Consider the following 19,312-nt stretch of genomic DNA (forward strand, 5'->3'; position numbering starts at 1 on the left):
TAGATGCAAAGTATTATAAATAAATTCCTAATAAGTTAATTTGAGGTTTTCTGACAAGCCTTTGATTTTTCCATAATGCCTTCAAATGAATACTTTACCCCTCATGTCTGCTCAGTAATTTAATAATATCATGATGTTGAGGCGGTGTGAGCAGTGGAAGAAGCACAGCCACCACGTTGAGGGTCGTTAACGACTGTTTTTATTCAAATTCAGCGCGGCCCTTTAAGGGCAGCAAGAGCTCAGTCACCTGGTGCATTGTGACATCATAATCGCTGCCCAGGGTGCGCGCTGGAAGGGACGCTGGAGTCGGAGAGAAACTTTGAGATCGGGTGCAAATCTCTAATGCTGGGGTGGTGGGGGGGGGGGGAAGGACACTGAGCTCAGCCCCTGTGTCCACCAGGAATTGGCAGCCAGTGGATCTGTCCATCACATAAAGGAGGCTGTGTGGCCAGTTGTTGCAGCCATCAACGGCAGCTGGCTTGGTCGTTTCCCTGAAACCCGCAGGGTTGGCAGCACTTACGGGCTTGCGCTCCCCAGCGCTGGTGATAGAAACACCAGGTCGACTGGCCCTCCTCAGGCTGGCTCCTGGTCGTGCCACTTGGTTGAGGCCTGCCTCGTTCTCCCTCTTTGTGCGCCAGAGGGCATCCGCACGGGCTGCTGCTCTCCTCGGGTTCAAGAAGTCTTAATCTGTGAGGAGCAGCTGGATGTCCTCCGGCATCTGTTCCAGGAATATCTGGCGGAAGAAAAAACAAGGCTTGTGGTCTTCCGCCAGGGCCAGCATTTCGTCCATCAGCGCCGACGGACTATGGACCCCAAGCCCGTCTATGTGAAGGAACCTGGAAGCCCATTGTTGGGGAGTTAGCCCAAAAGTTCCAAGCAGCAGGTCTTTGAGGGCGGTGTACTTGCCCGTAGCCGGGGGGTGATGGATTATATTGTCCACCCTCGCTGCCATATCTTGGTCCAGAATGCTCACGACATGATAGAACATCGTGGCGTCTGAGGAGATGTTGCAGAGTTGAAATTTGTGCTTCCACCTGCCCGAACCACGTTCTCGGTCGGTGGGTCCAAAAGGGGGGGAAAGCTTGATGGAGACAGCGTTAACCTCCGCTGAATCCATGATTTTTTGAGTCCAGAAAAATGTCTGGGCTCGTCGGGGTCACCACTGTGGCGGTGTGAGCAGTGGAAGAAACACAGCCACCACGTTGAGGGTCGTTAATGACTGTTTTTATTCAAATTCAGCGCGTCCCTTTAAAGGCAGCATGAGCTCAGACACCTGGTGCATTGTGACATCATAATCGCTGCCCAGGGTCCGCGCTGGAAGGGACGCTGGAGTCCGAGAGAAACCTCTGACGACGCCATTTCCCCATGGCTGCCCCGCCACGTGGCGATACAAGCGGGGCCGGTTCGCCTCGAGGATGTGCGCCGCCACAATGTAACTTTTGAGTGCCATTTTCTTGCGCTTGCTCCCATGTAACTTCATTCATCTTGTGTATCAGCTAACTTGTATTTTTTGTAAGAAAAAATGTATTAACACAATCACATGATTAATTGTTTCACAGTATAATATGCCTACAGTGCCACTTGAGTGATTATTTTAATGTAATTGAGTGTTACATTAAATGTCAGATCAAATATTTGCTCTTTTTGATATCAGTTGCTGTTTGTTTCATGTGAAAATAATTCAAAGTGCCATGATGTACAAAAAAGATTTAAAAAGTGGGATTGATGAAAACATATTCCTAATGTTTTAAAATAGAGTCCACGTTGCAGCCATGGAAAAAGTCCCGAACCTACCACAAAGTGCTCCATCTTCGTTCTTAAAAAAAGACTGTTCAGAAGATGACTTTGAAACATTGCTATCAAAGCTTCCCCAAAAGCTAAATCAGAAGTTGCTTCCTTTCCAGAAAGAAGGTGTCAAGTTTGCCATTGAAAGGAATGGCAGGTAAGTAGAATTTTTATCCATTCAAACTTGTGCTAAAATCCCATTGTCTTAAATTATTAGCTTATCTTTGACTTTACTTAAATGTGAATCATTCTTGCTAACATCTTAGCATGCTTCCACTCAAAGTCCATTCATGCTTCTTGGTTGTACAGTTAATTTTGATTAAAATTGAATAGAAGGCACAAAATTTCAATCTTCAGATTAGTACGAACTTATTTTTAAAAGTTTTTCATTTTGTATGTAATTTGAAACATCTGAGATGTTGTTTTACTGAATGCACAGAATGTAGGAAAATAAGGTTTATGCCCCAAGCAGCCTTCAAGGAACTTCTGAATTACAGACATTTTAATGTTTGAAACATTTTTTATTCATGAATTTTTTTTTGAATATTTTATTTAATTTTTCACACAGGCCTGTACAGTCATATACCGCGTCCTGCCAACGATGGCAGTTCACAATCTCGTATATGTGTATATGTACTCCTTTTCTCTACAGCTGTATATACAAGCCCACATCATTACCCACCCCCCTTCCCAACTATAAAACTAACCAATTGATTCATACTACAATGTCAATAAAAATAACATATTTATTCATGAATATTAATGAAAAAAATCAGTGCTGCCAGATATGCAGTAATGGTAGAGCTGTCTCGGGGAGAGCAGGGAGCGGAGACACAGTGCTGCTCCACAGGGACTTACTGCCTGGTTCAGATAGTGATGGTTCTGTCTAGGCTTAAAGCACCCTTTAAAGGAGCTGATGATGTTATATTTTAAATCCTGCAACCATAGAGGTCTGTGGACAAGATGGTGTCACCTGTACCAAGCCTACAGATCATGAAGGGTTGCAGACTCCAGGGAGCATTGTATTGGTGCAGGGCATCAGAAGTAGGGAGAACACCTCACCCTACTCCCACACTACCACCCCCGCCCTCATTAAGAAAGAAATGCATGGGAGATGACCATACAGAAAAGGTGATCACAGTAGTGAGGTCAAAACAGCTGAAGAACCCACGCAGGCTACAAGCTGTTTACAAACACGGTCAAAGGATTCTCATTAGCTGCAGACTGCTAGAGACTAGTTCATAGGAACCAGGTATTAGAACTGAGATTCGAGAGCGTGCTGAGGTCAAGAAGGGCTCCCAAAGAGCTTTGGGTGCTGAAAGCTTCTTGATCATATTGGAGTTTGAGCATGGAGCTTGAATTGCTAATGGTTTGAACAGGTGAGTGTGACTTTAGAGGCTGTGGGAGCGCTGGAGGCGAATCTATGGACACTCAATGACTGTCTGAAGTGGCTCTCTTTTTTACTGGGAAACCAGGCAGTGCTCATGGTTTGCCTTGTGGCAGACTGTGTTGAAGTGATCTTGTATGTTACATTTTTGTATATTATTGCATGACAAGAAAATAAATTTTGAACCTTATAATTAACAAATCTGAGAGTTTCCCTGTCCTGCAAGTACAAGGCAGTTTACACACAAGTTTCATGTGTCTTTGGTTATCAAGAGGTGCAGTGTATACTTGTCATTGCCTAGAAATATTTAATATGTGTTTTGTTGTAAATGGAATTGGCATTGGATTAGTGTAACTGGGTGTTTAAATGGTTGGTACAGACTCACTGGGCTGAAGGGCCTGTTTCTGAAGGGGAGTGTCTGGCTTTGAGATGACATTTCATAAATCCCAGCTGATGTGTTGGATTTGGTTACATGATAGCAACAAATAGCATTTACTCTTTAATTTTAAAAAAAAACAAGGCCTGCTCAGTTCTATAAAGGGAAAAATAGCTAAGCCCAGAATTATAATATTAAGGGTAATCAAAAGTTTGCAACAAATGGTGAATTTTGACGATGGGGTGAAAGGAGAGCATTTTTTTTCCTTTAATAAACTAATTGTAGAGCTGTTTTTCTATCTACTTGACATCCCACCATTGCAGCTGGAATATGTAAATATCTTCCAGCAACTTTGTTGTCGCTTGTTGAGCGAACAACCTTTTGGGGTTTAGCGAGTATTCTGCTTGCCACTGGATGGGAGGAGAGACAATGTGCACATGAGAACAATGGAATGCACTTTCAAGACCATTCTTATTGAAGTATTTCAGATTAACTGTCAGAGTACATACCTTACATCACACATAACTGAGATTCTTTTTTCTGTGGGCAAGGCAGAATTACTGCTTATTGGTAGTGCTGTGGAGATCTGCACTGATCCACAAGTGAACCAGATCAAGGAGGTGCAGGCTCACACTGGGTTGACATCACAATAGTCTTAGTGAGAGGGGCCAAAAAGGATTATGGGAGTGGTGCTGATAAGTCAGTTGGTTGGTTCAACGCACTCACAGCTTCTGTGTGTTTTTTTAAAAAATATTTCGTTCGTTGCATAGTTTAATGACCACAGTGGTGACCCCAAGGTCCAAAATGCCACTTTGGACCTCATGATGAACAACACAAGTGCACTGAATGCAATCTTGCTGAAGCAGCTGACCTTTGGACCTCACTGCGAGTCTCGTTCAAACAGGCTGATACCCAGTTTTAAGTCGGGCTGATCACCACAGACTATGTGGTCATCAACTTCTTGCATCATCCGCCAGCTGCGACAGGTATGAGACAATTAAGACCCTCCTAATCTGCACCTTTGGCCTTTCCCACTGTGAACGAGCAGCATAGCTGCTCCACATGGATGGCCTTATGAATGATATGCTGGCATTAATGGATGGCCACAGACCCTGCTTACTGTTCGATCAAATATTTCTTGAACAGATGCTGGAAGACATCTGCCTTCTCCTCACAGATGACTACATCAACGACCCACTCAGGTTAGCAGGCCATGCAGATGGCAATAAAGTGAGGCATCCATTGACCTAGTTGCTGCATCATGCCCAACAAGTCGTTTCTCTCCCACTCCACCGAGGAGGCTGGCGACATTTCTACCATCAGAAATTGGGTTCTGGAGCCTGCTGCTGCCGTCCACCTGGCTCCCATCCAGGAAACGCTGGGGCTGGTTGTCACTGATGGCTGTGAAAGTCGGCTACAGAGGCAGCTTCCTTTATCTATGAGACTGGCACTCGGCAGCTTTTTCTCATGGACACAGGTGGAAGTCAGCATCTTTCCCCTCACCATTGCCAACAATAGCAGCATACGCAAAGACTGGGTGCGGACCATCCCATTCGAGTTTGGCTCCTGGCATTTTACCTGCACTTTCATTTTGGCTGATGTGTCTCAGCCCCTACTGGGCGCAGACTTCCTTTGAGCCCACTGCCTCCTGATAGACCTGAAAGGGTACTGTCTGGTCAATTCTAGGACTTTCCAGACAGTCATCCTTTGAGAAGCCAATTTCCCGGCCTCCTCCCCCACCTCAACTCAGTAACCTTATCAGGCAACAAGTTTTCCAAAATCCTGGCAGGATTCCAGGCCATTAAAACTCCACAGTTCTGCACTGCAGTGCCAAAACATGTCATCCAGCACCACATCATTATGCAGGGACTGCCACTACTTTCCCGGGCACACGGGCTTCCTCCCAACAAGCTGAGGCTCGCCAAGCAAGAATTCAGGAAGATGGTGGAGATGGGAATCATTTGGTGCTCGGACAGCCCATGGGCCTCTCCTCTACACATAGTGCCGAAGTCTTCTTGAGGATGGAGACCTTATGGGGACCACCGCCAGCTCAATTATGCCATGTCAGCTGACCAGTACTGTGTTCCTCACATCCAGGACTTAACAGACAATCTGCACGGATCGAGGATCTTCTCAAAAATCGACCTGGTGCAGGAATATCACCAGATCCCCATGTACCCCGGCGATGACCCCAAGACAGCCCTCATCACTCCATATGGCCTTTAAGAGTTCCTCCGCATGCCATTCGGCCTCAAAAATAAAGCGCAGATTTTCCAGAGACTCAAGGACTCAGTGGGGCGTGGCCTGGATTTCGTTTTTATTTACCGAGACGACATCCTCATCACCAGTTGTTTGCAACAGGAGCACTTAACTCACCTGCATCTGCTCTACTAGTGTTTGAGTTACTACGGCCTAGCCATCAACCCAATGAAATGTCAGTTTGGCCTGACGGCCATCAAATTCCTTGTGCATCGCATCAATCAACACTGGCTGGTCCCTCTTCCATCCATTCATAAGTTCACCAAGCCAACTACGGTCAAAGGTTTGCAGGAGTTCATTAGGATGGTCAGCTTTTACCATCGGTTCCTGCCATCAGCTGCCATGATCATGCGACCTTTTTTCATGCTCCAGTCCAGTCAGACCAATGAACTCAGCTGGGATGCAGAGTTTTTGGCAGCTTTCAACCAGGCCAAAGACACTCTGGTCAATGCCATCCTTCGAGTGCATCTGCGTATGATGTGCCCACGACCTTCACAATCCAACATCCAACACTGCTGTCGGTGGCATCCTGGAGCAGCTGAATGATGGACATTGGAGACCACTCGCTTTCTTCAACAAACACCTGCGGTCCCCGAAGCAGAAGTATAGTGCGTTCGACAGGGAGTTGCTAACCCTCTACCTCACTGTGCCGGCACTACCTATGGCTCCTAGAACGCTTCCACCAGCGTTGTCTCCGCTCCATCCTCAACATCCATTGGAGCGCTTTCATCCCTAACGTCGAAGTACTCGAGATGGCAGAGGTCGACAGCATCGAGTCCACGCTGCTGAAGATCCAGCTGCGCTGGATGGGTCACGTCTCCAGAATGGAGGACCATCGCCTTCCCAAGATCGTGTTATATGGCGAGCTCTCCACTGGCCACCGTGACAGAGGTGCACCAAAGAAAAGGTACAAGGACTGCCTAAAGAAATCTCTTGGTGCCTGCCACATTGACCACCGCCAGTGGGCTGATAACGCCTCAAACCGTGCATCTTGGCGCCTCACAGTTTGGCGGGCAGCAACCTCCTTTGAAGAAGACCGCAGAGCCCACCTCACTGACAAAAGGCAAAGGAGGAAAAACCCAACACCCAACCCCAACCAACCAATTTTCCCCTGCAGCCGCTGCAACCGTGTCTGCCTGTCCCGCATCGGACTTGTCAGCCACAAACGAGCCTGCAGCTGACGTGGACTTTTACCCCCTCCATAAATCTTCGTCTGCGAAGCCAAGCCAAAGAGAGAGACCTCACTGTACACCATTTCCACTATTTACTCGAAGGACAGGATTTCGTGGTCTTCACTGATCACAAGCCCCACTTTTGCCTTCGCCAAGGTATCGGACCCATGATTGGCAAGGCAGTAGCGTCACCTCTCGTGTCTCAGAGTACATGAGGCTATCAAGCACATTTCCGGCAAGAACAACCTCATGGCTGACCTTCTGTCTTATATGTCCATCCTGTCTGTGCACTCCCTGTCCCACAGAATCAACTTTACAGTGCTTGAAGTGGCTTAGCAGCAGGATGGTGAGATACCAGCCTATCACACTGCATTCTCAGGACTACAGCTGGAAGACCTGCATTTCGGGCCTTCTGAAGCCACACTTCTCGGTGATGTGTCCACTGGGCGACTGGTCAACTGGTCACAGACAGATTCATGTGCATGGCCTGCATGAATGAGTCGGCCACTGGGCCAGAACTTGCCTGCTCTGTCAGGCATCCAAGGTGCAGAGGCACACGAAAGCCCCTCTTCAGTCCTTTCTGCCGACATACAAATGATTTGTCCACGTCCACATGGACATTGTCGAGCTGCTGCCAGTTTCCAGAGGTGCCATGTACCTGTTCACAATGGTGGACCGGTTCTCTAGATGACCAGAAGCTGTCCTGCTCTCAGATATGTGCACAACATCCTTTGCCAGGGCCCTCATTGCCAATTGGATACCCCGTTTTGGCCTTCCTTCCAGTATCACGTCGGATGGTGGGCTCAGTTCACATCCAGTCTATGGGGAGTGCTGGCACAGCTCTGAGGGACCTAGTTACCTCACATCACGGTCTACCATCCATAGACTAACGGCCTGGTGGAAAGGTTCCATTGGACGGCCCTCATGGCACAGCTCCGAAGCCTAGATTTGGTGGAGCGGTTCTGAGGCCCACATTGGGTGAATGTGCAGTTTTGGGTGCTCCTTGGTATCTGCACAGCACCAAAGGAGGATTTGGCTACATCCTCTGCTGAGCTTGTCTCTGGGACCCCGCTGACATTCCCGGGAGAGTTTGTGTCAGTGGCTCGCAGCCAGGAGGAAACACCTATGCCGCTGCTAACACGACTTTGCAAGAAGGTGGGCACCTTGGTCCTCATACTAACTTCATGCCATGGTCCAGATCTAAGTCCTGAAGGATCTCAAAGACTGAATACATCTTTTTAAGGAGAGGCACACACTGGACGCCCCTTCAGGGCCCATACGAGGGTCCATACAAGGTGTTATGACACAATGGGCTACATGACCTTTGGACGTTGGGAGTAGGCTGGAAACATTCATGGTCGACCGGCACATCTTGACCAACCAATAAGTGTTCCAGCCCTGCAGCGGAGAGGTCGGCCTCCCAAACTATGAACTGTGGGCTCAGCACATCCGAACACCGGTCCTTCAGGGGAGGAGTCGTTTAGAGAGCTGCACTGATCCACAAGTGAACTGGGTCACGGAGGTGCAGGCTCACACTGGGCTGACATCACAATGGTCCTGGTGGGAAGGGCCAAAAAAGATCATGGGAGTGGTGCTGATAAGCTCTCGGAGAGGTTGGTTCTTTCGTTCAGTGCACAGCACACTGACCACAGTGCAAAAAAAACTGTACTCAACATACACATGTAAACAAATAAAGAAATGTAAACAAATTGCAATACTGACAAATTTTGAAAAAAGTATGCAACATTTGTCAAAGTTAGTATTTTCTGTAGAAATCTTTTATGTTGCATTAAAGGTAATGAAAATGTACTCTTGGATCCATTAGAAATGTACTTGAGCAAGGATTGATTCTGTTTGTTTCCCTGGGAGTCTGCTGAACAATAATTACTGGTTAATGTCAGAACGCACTGAATAGTGGTTAAATAAAAGAGGAGGTACAATCCTAATGACATCAAATATAAAAAAATTAATATTATATTATGGAAAGTGGAGAAAGGTCCACTTTCATAATTTACCTTTGTATACATTCATACTTATTCGCGCTGTCACACATGCATACTGCAAAGGATGTTTTGCAGTTTAATTTGGTCTTTATCCTGCACCTTGTCCTAAATTTCACAGGAAAGGTTACTTAATCTATCCCATCCAGTTCATGCTTGCCCTGTGCATGGGTTAATTAATTTGCTCTCTTAATTCCTCTCTTCCGAAGGCGCTCCAATTTTTTTACCTTTCAAGTGCTTATCCATTTCTCTTTCAAATGGCAGAATTTGATTAATCTTCATTTACTTTTCCTGGCCATGCATTTCAAGTTCTATTGACAGCATTAAAAAAATTTTTTCCCCACTTGGCACTTAGTTTTTTTATAATCATCTGCCTCTCGTTCTTGATCTTCAGTTTGGTCTGTACTAGTCTTGACATGGAACTAATATCTGCCATCCATTAAATCAGTGCTGTAAATCTTTACCAATCACTCCACAGCAGATGTAATATCACTGGCATTCCACTCAGCTCTGGCTCACCTCGAAAATAACAACTCCTACATACGGCTGCTCTTCAAAGACTGTGGCTCAGCCTTCAACATCATTGTTCCCTCAGTGCTGGTCAACAAGCTCCAAACCCTGGATCCTTGACTTTCTCTTCAGAAGACCACAGTCAGTACAAATTGGAAACAATGTCTCCTCCTCACTGATTATCAACACAGACACACCTCACAACCCACTGTACCACTTGTACATCCAAGACTGTGTGGCCAGACACAAATTCAGTGCTATATTCAAATTTGCCAATGACATCATGGTTGTTGGCAGGATCACAGACACCAAAGAGGAAGCATACAGGAGGGAGACAGATCAGCTCTTTGAGTGGGATCACAACCACCACCTTGCGTGCACTCAACATTATCAAAACCAAGGAGATATTGTGGACTTCAGGAGAAAGTTAGGAGAACATGAACCTCATGGATGGCTCAGTAGTGGAGAGGATCAAGAACTTAAAATTCAAGAAGAGGTCCGACAAAGAGATACAAGCAGCTCATCAGGAAAAAACAGAAGAGACATAGACACAAAGAAGAGAAGAAGAAGACACAAACACAGATACAGACACAGAAGAAGTAGACCAAGATCTTCAAAGAGAAATAGAAGGTAAAACTGATGGACAAAGAGAAATAAAAGGTAAAACTGATGAACAGAATATAGATAGTCTTTTCTGAAGAACAAATGAGGTCACTAAAAGAATGGTTGTCATTAGAGTTTAATGCAATTAAAAGAAAAATGAAAAGAACAGAAGATAAAATCCAAAGGTTAGAACTGGTAATGACAGAAATAGGGAAAAGAGTAGAGAATGTGGAAGAGTGGGAAACAGCTGTAGAAATGGAAGTAAATGACTTAAGAGAAAAATTGGAAGAAAGTGACAAAAAAATTAAAGATACACAAGAGTTGTTATCTCAGAAAATTGATATGTTGGAAAATTATAGTAGGCGAAACTACATAAAAATAGTGGGCCTGAAGGAGGGTGAAGAAGGAATTTATAAAAGGATGGATCTCGAAGATCCTGGGGAAAAAAAAATATTTTTTTACCCAGACATAAGTTTTTAACTCTTAAAGAGGAAGAAGGAGTTTAATACAGCAAAATTGACTTTATGAAAAAAAGGTTACAAATTCATCTTAAGACATCCAGCCGTGCTTAAAATATTTAAACCCAGGCAGCAAAACAGACTGTTCTCTGATCCAGAGAAAGCGCAAGAATTTGCAGAACGTTTGCAGGACAGGAGAAGAAATGAAGAGATATTACAAGAATGAAGAATGGCAATCAAGTATATATAAAGATGTAAAAACAATGCATATGTAAAGAAAAGAGAAGGGAAGGAAGGGAGTAAGGAGGTAAAAAAAAAGAGAGCTTTGTTATATGTGTGTTTTTTTTTAAAGTGTTTTCTGGAGAGGGCTGGGTAGAGGGGGAATAACAGTCACTGAAAAATCAGTTGACGCTGCGAACAAGATCGCAATCCAAATGAAAAGGGGAGTTGTGGTTGCCCGACAAGGCATATGGGGCAATTCAAAGAGGGGGGGATCTTTTGGGGTTAAGGTATTAGTGGATGTGGGAACTGTGGGGGTACTTTGTCTTTAATGTGTTGTGGTGCATTAAATGTAATGATAGAAAACTAAGAGATGAAAATGGAAAGAGATGTATGCAAGATATAAGATGGCCATGTTGAACTATATGACTATAAACATTAATGGAATACATAACCAAATTAAAAGGAAGAGGCTACTAAATTTATTGAAGAAGGGAAAAATAGATATAGCATTTGTGCAGGAAACACATCTAACTGATGCAGAACATAACAAACTAAAGAGAGACTGGGTAGGATACGTAACGGCAGGATCTGATAATTCAAAAGCTAGAGGTGTAGCCATACCAGTTAACAAAAATGTACCAATCAAAATAGAGGAGGAAATAATAGATCCGACAGGGAGGTATGCAATGATAGAGTGTCAAATATACTCAGAATTTTGGAATTTGCTCAATATATATGCGCCTAACGAGGAGGATCAAAAGTTTATGTAGGATATTTTTTTGAAGATTGCAGACACACAAGGAAATATATTGATAGGAGGGGATTTTAACCTTAATTTGGACCCAATGTTGGATAAAACTGGACAAAAGACAAGTAAAAAGAATAAAGTAGCCAAATTTATGTTTAAATCAATGCAGGAAATGAAACATGTATATATGGAGGAGGCAACACCCAAGAGAGAAGGAATTTTCATATTATTCGAGTTGGCACAAAACTTACTCAAGGATTGATATGTTTTTGTTGTTAGCCCATATTCAAGGGAGAGTTAGGAAAACTGAGTATAAAGCTAGACTAATATCAGATCATTCATCCCTATTATTAGCAATAGAACTGGAGGACATCCCACCAAGAAAATATAGATGGAGGTTCAACTCCATGCTACTTAAAAGACAGGAATTTAGGGAGTTTATTGAATGCCAAATTAAAGTATATTTTGAAATAAACACAGGATCAGTGAAAGACAAATTTATATTATGGAACGCAATGAAAGCCTTCATTAGAGGGCAGATAATTAGTTATTTGACTAAGATGAAAAAGGATTATAATCGGGAAATTGAGCAGTTGAAAAGGGAGATAGTACACAAAAGGAATTCATAAAAAGGGATCATATAACGAAAAGGAGAGAATTGGCAGACAAAAAAATTAAATACGAAACATTACAAACGTACAAGGTCGAGAAGAATATAATGAAAACAAACCAAAAGTATTATGAACTGGGAGAAAAAAAACACATAAAATATTAGCCTGGCAAATTAAAACAGAACAAGCTAAAAGAACGATACTGGCATCAAGGAAAAAGGACAAACAAATTATATATAATTCAACAGAGATTAATGAAAATTTTATGAACAATTGTATCAAATTGAGAACAAGGGGAAAGATGATAAAATAGAAGAATTTTTAGCTAAAATTGAACTGCAGAAATTGCAAGAAGAGGAAGAAAACAAACTAATAAAACCATTTGAAATAGAGGTAGTACAGGATATATTAAAAAAGCTGGCGAACAATAAAACACCAGGAGAGGATGGATTTCCAATAGAATTTTATAAAACTTCTGGAAATAATGAATCAGATAGAAGAAAGACAAAACTTGCCAGATTCATGTAAGACAGTAATAATTAAAGTAATACCAAAGACAGGGAAGGATCCATTAACACCAGCATCATATAAGACCAGTGGTTCTCAACCTTTCACTTTCCACTCACGTACCACTTTAAGTATTCCCTATGTCATAAGTGTTCTGTGAATAGTAGGTGATTGTTTAAGGTGGTATGTGAGTAGGAAGGGAAGGTTGAGAATCACTGCTCTAGACCCAATTATTACTGAAATATTTTGCTTGAGAAAAATTGTCATTGGCCCATTTCCTTTGGAGTTATGAAACTGCACATAATGAATCAATTTGGAATGATTAAAACAGTGGTTTTCAAACTTTTTCTTTCCACCCACAAACCACCTTAAGCAATCCCTTATTAATCACAGAACACTCTAACATAGGTAATACTTAAAGTGGTATGTGAGTGGAAAGTAAAAGGTTGTGAACCTCTGATATAGACCAATATCTCTACTTAACTCAGACTATAAGATAATAGCAAATTATTACCAAGCAGATTGGCCGATTGTGTACCTAAAATAGTAAAACAAGATCAAACTGGATTTATTAAGAAAAGACAAACAGCGGACAATGTCTGCAAACTTATTATTCTAATCCACGCAGTTCAAGGAAATAAGAAACCAACAGTGGTGGTTGCTCTAGATGCAGAAAAAGCCTTTTTTTACTGAAGTTCAATCTACCAGAAAAATATATAAATTGGATTAAAGCATTGTATAATGGACCATTATAACAATAAATGGATATGTATCGAGTCACTTTAAATTCAGTAGGTCAACTAGACAGGGATGTCCACTATCCCCCTCATTGTTCGCCTTAGCAATAGAACCTTTGGCAGAACTGATAAGAATAGAAAATAAAATAAAAGTGATAAAAATAAAGGAGAAGGAGTATAAAATCAGCTTATTTGCAGATGACATCATAGTATACCTAACAGAACCAGAGGTATCAGTAAAAGAATTACATAAGAAATTGAAGGAATATGGAGAAATATTGGGGTACAAGATCAATGCAAATAAAAGTGAAGTGATGCCAATGAGTAACACAGATTATACAGAATTTTAAAAAAAAAGAGTCACCTTTTAAATGGCAAGCACAAGCAATCTGATACCTAGCGATCAGGTTAGATAATAACTTAAGCCACTAGTACAAACTAAATTATCAGCCACTAATAAAGAAATTGCAGGAAGACTTAGAACATTGGAAAGAATTATCACTAACATTGATAGGGAGGGTAAACTGCATTAAAATGAACGTGTTCCCAATGATTCAATACTTATTTCAAACATTACCAATTCCTTTAACAGAAAAATTCTTTAAGGAACTAAAGAGAATAATAAGGAAATTCTTGTGGAAAGGGAGGAATCCAAGGGTAGCATTAGATAAATTAGCAGAGAGGTATAATCAAGGTGGTTTGCAGTTACCAAATTTTAGAAATTATTATAGAGTCGCACAATTAAGGTATTTATCTGATTTTTACCAGACGAGAGAAAAACCAGACTGGACTAAGATAGAACTAGATAAAATAGGGGAAAAGGTACCGGAACATATACTTTATAAGTGGGATGAAAAGCTGGTGCAATATAAAAACTCACCAGTATTGCATTCATTTACTTAAGAAGATCCACTTAAAAAGGAAAAAAAATGAATTATCAAATACAAAATTAATATTGACGCAAAATCCGCTAATCCCTTTTACAATAGACAACCTTTCCTTTAGAGAATGGGAGAGAAAAGGAATCAAAAGAATAGAAAATTGTTTTTTGGGAAATAATTTATTAACATTTGAACAGTTGAAGTACAAATAAGGAATAACTCATGGTACAATGTTTGCATATCATCAATTGAAAGCTTATTGAAAGGATAAATTTGGAAACAGCTTGAGATTACCTGAAGGAAGCAGCTTTGAAAACGTGATTACAGACACAATGATAATTAAAAGATTTATAACCAACATGTACATTAGGCTGCAAGATAAGGAAATGAAATAAACTATAAACCTAAGCAGAAGTGGGAAAAGGATCTAAACATAAAGATAAAAAATGAAGTATGGGAAAAGTTATGTTCTGGAACTATGAAGAATACAATAAACACAAGGTTATGCATGATACAGTATAATTGGTTACACAGGGTATATATTTTAGCTCCTCTAAAATTAAAAAAAATGGGATTCAACATTATCGGATAGATGTTTTTGAAGGAAATTGGAACAACATTACATGCAACTTGGGCATGTATGAAAGTAAATACATTTTGGGAAGAATTAAATCAGATACTAAATAAAATTACAAAAAATGCCATACCAAAAAATCCAGAGATATTTCTTTTAAGTAACATAAGAAGTAGAGAATTAGGCCTCAAATTGGATAAAGTGCAAAAAAAATTCATTATGATAGCCTTAGCGATAGCAAAAAAAAGTATAATGTCAACTCGGAAAATGGAAGAGAGCATGAGTATACAGCAATGGTTAATGGAAATGAATAAATGTATTCCATTGGAAAAATAACATATAATTTGGGAACCATACATGGAACATATCAGAGACAGCTTGCCTACGACCTCCTGAACGTTAAAAGTTCCAAACTTCAAACTAGACATTTTAATAAACTATCAATATAAGCACATAATACAAAAAAAATGCTCTCCTGTTAATAAACAAAATCTACTCTCCCTCCCCTAATGTTATAAAAAAGTTAATATGAAAAGGAATACAATTAATTCCCCCCCAAAAAAAGGAAGAAGAAAAAACACCCCAAAGGTAGTAATTCCCTAAAAAAAAACTGGGTGTGGTACACCCCACCGGAGGCAGATGACTATCAAAGATATCAGTGCCACCCACCTCCCCCCAGCCTGAAATACTATATATATATATATATATATATATATATATATATATGTGTATATATATAATGATGTAATTCAACATCATTAATATATTCAGCCCTGGGACTCCAGTCCCAAAGATTGATTCGAATCTTCAACATCACTAGGACTGTGTGTCAAAGCATCCTTCTTCCCATCTTTCCCATTCTTTCCATTCTGACCATTTCCATGTCCATTGGCCCTTTTAGGTGACGACGGTGAGATTCTTCCCTGACCATGTAGATCTGGTAACGAATTCGCAAAAACCAATGCATCATGATCATTCTCAAAAAATTGAGACTGATAATTGCCATAAAAGACCTTCAACACTGCAGGGTATCAAAAAGCAAATTTATATCCTTTCCGCCACAGCACATCCGTAGCCGAATTAAACTCACGTCGACGTCTGATAATTTCTTGACTCAAATCAGCATAAAAGAAAACTATTATTCTGACTCATCTTTGGAGCTTGACTTTGTCTTCCCTTCTCTACCGCCAACCGTAAAATCGTTTCTCTATCCTGATAATTCAAGCACCAAATTAACACTGCTCGTGATGGTTGACCCGGTAACTGTTTCCTCCTCAACGCTCTATGTGCCCTTTCCAGTACCAAACCACCCGGAAAAATCTCTTTACCTAACATCTCAGGGACCCAATCCTTAAAAAATTTTATTGGGTCCCCACCTTCAATATCTTCTGGAAGGCCCACATTTTTTACATAATTTCTCCAGTTTGATTTTCCAAAGAATCAATTTTTTTAAAATAATTCTCTCTTCTGAATTCCCCAATCCACGAACGATTCTTCCACTTTTTCTATATTTTCTTTATTACATAGAACTTGGTCTTTATATTCAGAAAAAGCTGTCACAAATTTTTTTTATTTTTTATTTCTCCTGTACCACATCTACTGAATTAAGGCATTTATTAACATCTCTCTTCAGCGTAGATAAATCTTCAGACATTGTAGATTGCATTTGGGTCATTTGAGGAGACATAGTATCCATATAATAGGCAATCCCTTCCTGCACAGTAAAAATAGAGTTCAGTCCGGATTCCAGTGCCACATCTTGAGACCCACCTTCTACAAGCTCCTCCTCCAGTTGTTCCTGTGAACTAGCTGTATAAGGAAAGTCCTCTTCTTGTTCCATCGTTGTCAAGAGTTTCCCTGTGTGGCTGCGGGTTTGGACACCCGACGACGGGACCACGACCACGTCAGGGTGCCATCGCTCGGGCCTCCCACAGCCCACACACGTTCCATCAGATCGCGGATCCTGGAACCACCGTGCATGCCTGGCAGAGCTGGTCGGGGAGCCTTCATGGAGGTAATTTTTCCGATTTGAGGGCAAAGAATCTCCGCCTTTATGTTCGGATTCTTTTGCTTTATGAAAGGGCCTAATGACTCTGTTGGAGCTGGATCTGGCATTGCATTCATGGGTTGGTGGCACCCTGCCCTGAAGTGCACCAGTACTCAATGTGGCAATGCTCAATATTCTGCTGCCATCCCAGACAAGCTGTGGTCTTTCCAATAGGGAATCCAGTGACTGAATCAGAATTTAATAAGATGAGCATTTGTCATGAAATTCTTTGTTTTGCAGCAATATTACAGGTGGAAAATTACTATAAATAAGTTTTTAAAAATTAGTGCAAAAGAAAAGAATGAGGTACTGTCTGTGGTTCATTATTCATTCAGAAATCTGATGGCAGAGGGGGAAAAAGCTGCTTTGATACCATTGGGTGTTCGTATTCAGGCTCCTGTATCTCCTTCCTGATGGTAGCAGATGAGAAGAGGGCACAGCCTGGGTGGTGACGGTCTTCTATTATTACAGGCTTCTTTCTTGAGGCACTGCCTCTTGTTGATGTCCTTAATAGAGTTAAGATGAATGCCATGATGGTATTGGCTGAGTTCTTAACTCTCTGTAGCTTTTTCCTGCCCTGTGCATTTGCACCTCCATGCCACACAGTTTATTTTGGAGATGTATACAGTACAGTAATAGGCCATATCGGCCCAAGAGGCCATGCCACCCAATTGCACCCAATTTACCTAGAACCCCCACCCCAGTAAGTTTTGAATGGTGGAAGGAAACCAGAGTATCTATGGGAACTAAAAGGTAATAAACGTTTCGGGCATGAGCCCTTTGTCATGGCATGAGCAAAAAGCAGAGAAACATATGAATAAAAAGGTGAGGAGATAAGGAAGGAAGAGGGAGTGGAAGTACAGGCTAATAGATAGGTAATCTGTGGAATTCCACGAGAGAAGTGAAGAGACCAACTGTCAAAGCAGGGTGGGTGCCTGAAATCCTTATGGGAACCAAACCGGGAGGCTTGGAAACTGAGCTGGAAATTATGTGGTACTAGATGGCACCAGAGGCACAAAGCCAGGAAGGACATGTGCTGTGGAAGTGAGTCTGGGTGATCATATATTCTTAGAGCTTGAGAGCAGTGGGGATTGAAGAAGGGAGCAGTGAGAGAGAGAGACTCTCATAGAACTCCTGTCAAAGAAAGATGGAAGTACCTGTTTGCCTGTACTCCTCTTCTTGCCCCTTCCTCTCTCTTCTCTCCTCCTCCACCTTGTTAATCAGGTGCCTGCCTAATTTTTCTCAGGTCTGAAAGATTCATTACCCTTTACTTCGAAATGATGCTGTGTGACCTGCTGAGTTTCTCTGGCCCTTTTGAGTATTGAAGTTTAATTAATTAGCCCTTTTGGCAAGACATATCAATCTTGATTCTGGGCCATTGATATTTTTCAATTTTTATTAAAATTATGGTGACGAGATTTGTTGATCTAAAAATAGGAAAGAAACCATGTTGAAGCCTCCTCATGTCCTCTTCACAATGGAAAATGTGTGAGCAGGCAAAGATCTTGAAAAATGGGGTATAAAATGGAAAAATGTGAAGTTATAAATTTTGGCAAGATTATTGCAAAGGGTCTGCCTGAGAGGTGAGGGATTTCAGAGAATTGAGATGCAGAATCATTTGGGTGTTCAAGTGCATGATTTGTACATGACAATGCAGGTTCCACAGGTAATGGAGAATGCAAGCTGTCTTGTGTGAATAAAGATGTGAATGGATTGGGAAGTAGATCAAAAAAGACTTGGCCAAATAGTCAGCTGGATAGCTTGTGATGGACAATTGAATAGGCTAGGTGGAGTTGGTGCTTAGAAATGCAAGAGGCACCTTGATTGAATAATTTAAGATCCTGTTGAGTTATGTAAAGAGGGTACAGTATTTCCTTTCATGGACATAGATCCATGGCAGAACACAGTTTAATATCAAGGAGTCTTTTTTTTTGAAATTCCCATCCTCAAAGGGCACTAGATGCTCATGGTTTGAATACAAGCAGTCCCTGGGTTATGCAAGGGTTCTATTCCTGAGAATTTTCAGCATCAGAAATGTCATTTTTCAATAGCTACCCATCGTGGGTCACTCTGGTTTGAGTATATACAGCATTCAGTTTTAATGAATACTATGAAGCCGATTAATGTTTCTATCTGGAAAAGAAAAGAAAAATTATGGGAGAATTCATGTAAAGTCAGATTTGGATGTCAGGTCTTATCTAAGCTGGAGAACCCTGCAATTTTTAGGCAGCTATTAACTAAATGGCAGCAGAAGCATGTTTTTATTAACTTGTAGAGTAGCTTGAGGGGCCGAGTGGCCTACTCTATAAATTAATATATTTGTACAGTACGTCTCCAATTATCCAAAATGGTCAGGACTGGGCCTATGTCAGATAAACTGGTTTTTTTTTAGGAGAATTGGTCATTTTTTTAAAAACACCCCAGTAGCAAGAGCA

At 41.6% G+C, this 19,312-nt stretch overlaps 2 protein-coding genes across 10 annotated transcripts in view; one reads left to right on the forward strand and one right to left on the reverse strand.

The window, feature by feature from the left end:
• Positions 1-4,156, reverse strand: part of LOC138762011 (R3H domain-containing protein 1-like) — a 205,339-nt gene extending 201,183 nt beyond the window's left edge. For 3 of the 5 annotated variants that reach the window (XM_069935155.1, XM_069935149.1, XM_069935154.1), the window contains exon 1: positions 4,058-4,156. The gene's annotated coding sequence lies outside the window, so the exon portion shown is untranslated. Of the gene's footprint in view, positions 1-98; positions 235-4,057 lie in introns of those variants that run through there. The other 2 variants (XM_069935153.1, XM_069935168.1) reach the window with 2 other exon arrangements.
• Positions 1-19,312, forward strand: part of zranb3 (zinc finger, RAN-binding domain containing 3) — a 133,560-nt gene that overhangs the window by 14,540 nt on the left and 99,708 nt on the right. For 3 of the 5 annotated variants that reach the window (XM_069935142.1, XM_069935137.1, XM_069935138.1), the window contains exon 2: positions 1,757-1,942. In XM_069935142.1, coding sequence (XP_069791243.1) covers positions 1,773-1,942 — 170 coding nt within the window. In that variant the 5' untranslated portion in view covers positions 1,757-1,772. Of the gene's footprint in view, positions 1-1,756; positions 1,943-19,312 lie in introns of those variants that run through there. The other 2 variants (XM_069935141.1, XM_069935140.1) reach the window with 2 other exon arrangements.

Source organism: Narcine bancroftii, chromosome 4 (assembly GCF_036971445.1).
Source record: "Narcine bancroftii isolate sNarBan1 chromosome 4, sNarBan1.hap1, whole genome shotgun sequence".
In the NCBI taxonomy this organism is placed as follows: Eukaryota; Metazoa; Chordata; class Chondrichthyes; order Torpediniformes; family Narcinidae; genus Narcine; species Narcine bancroftii.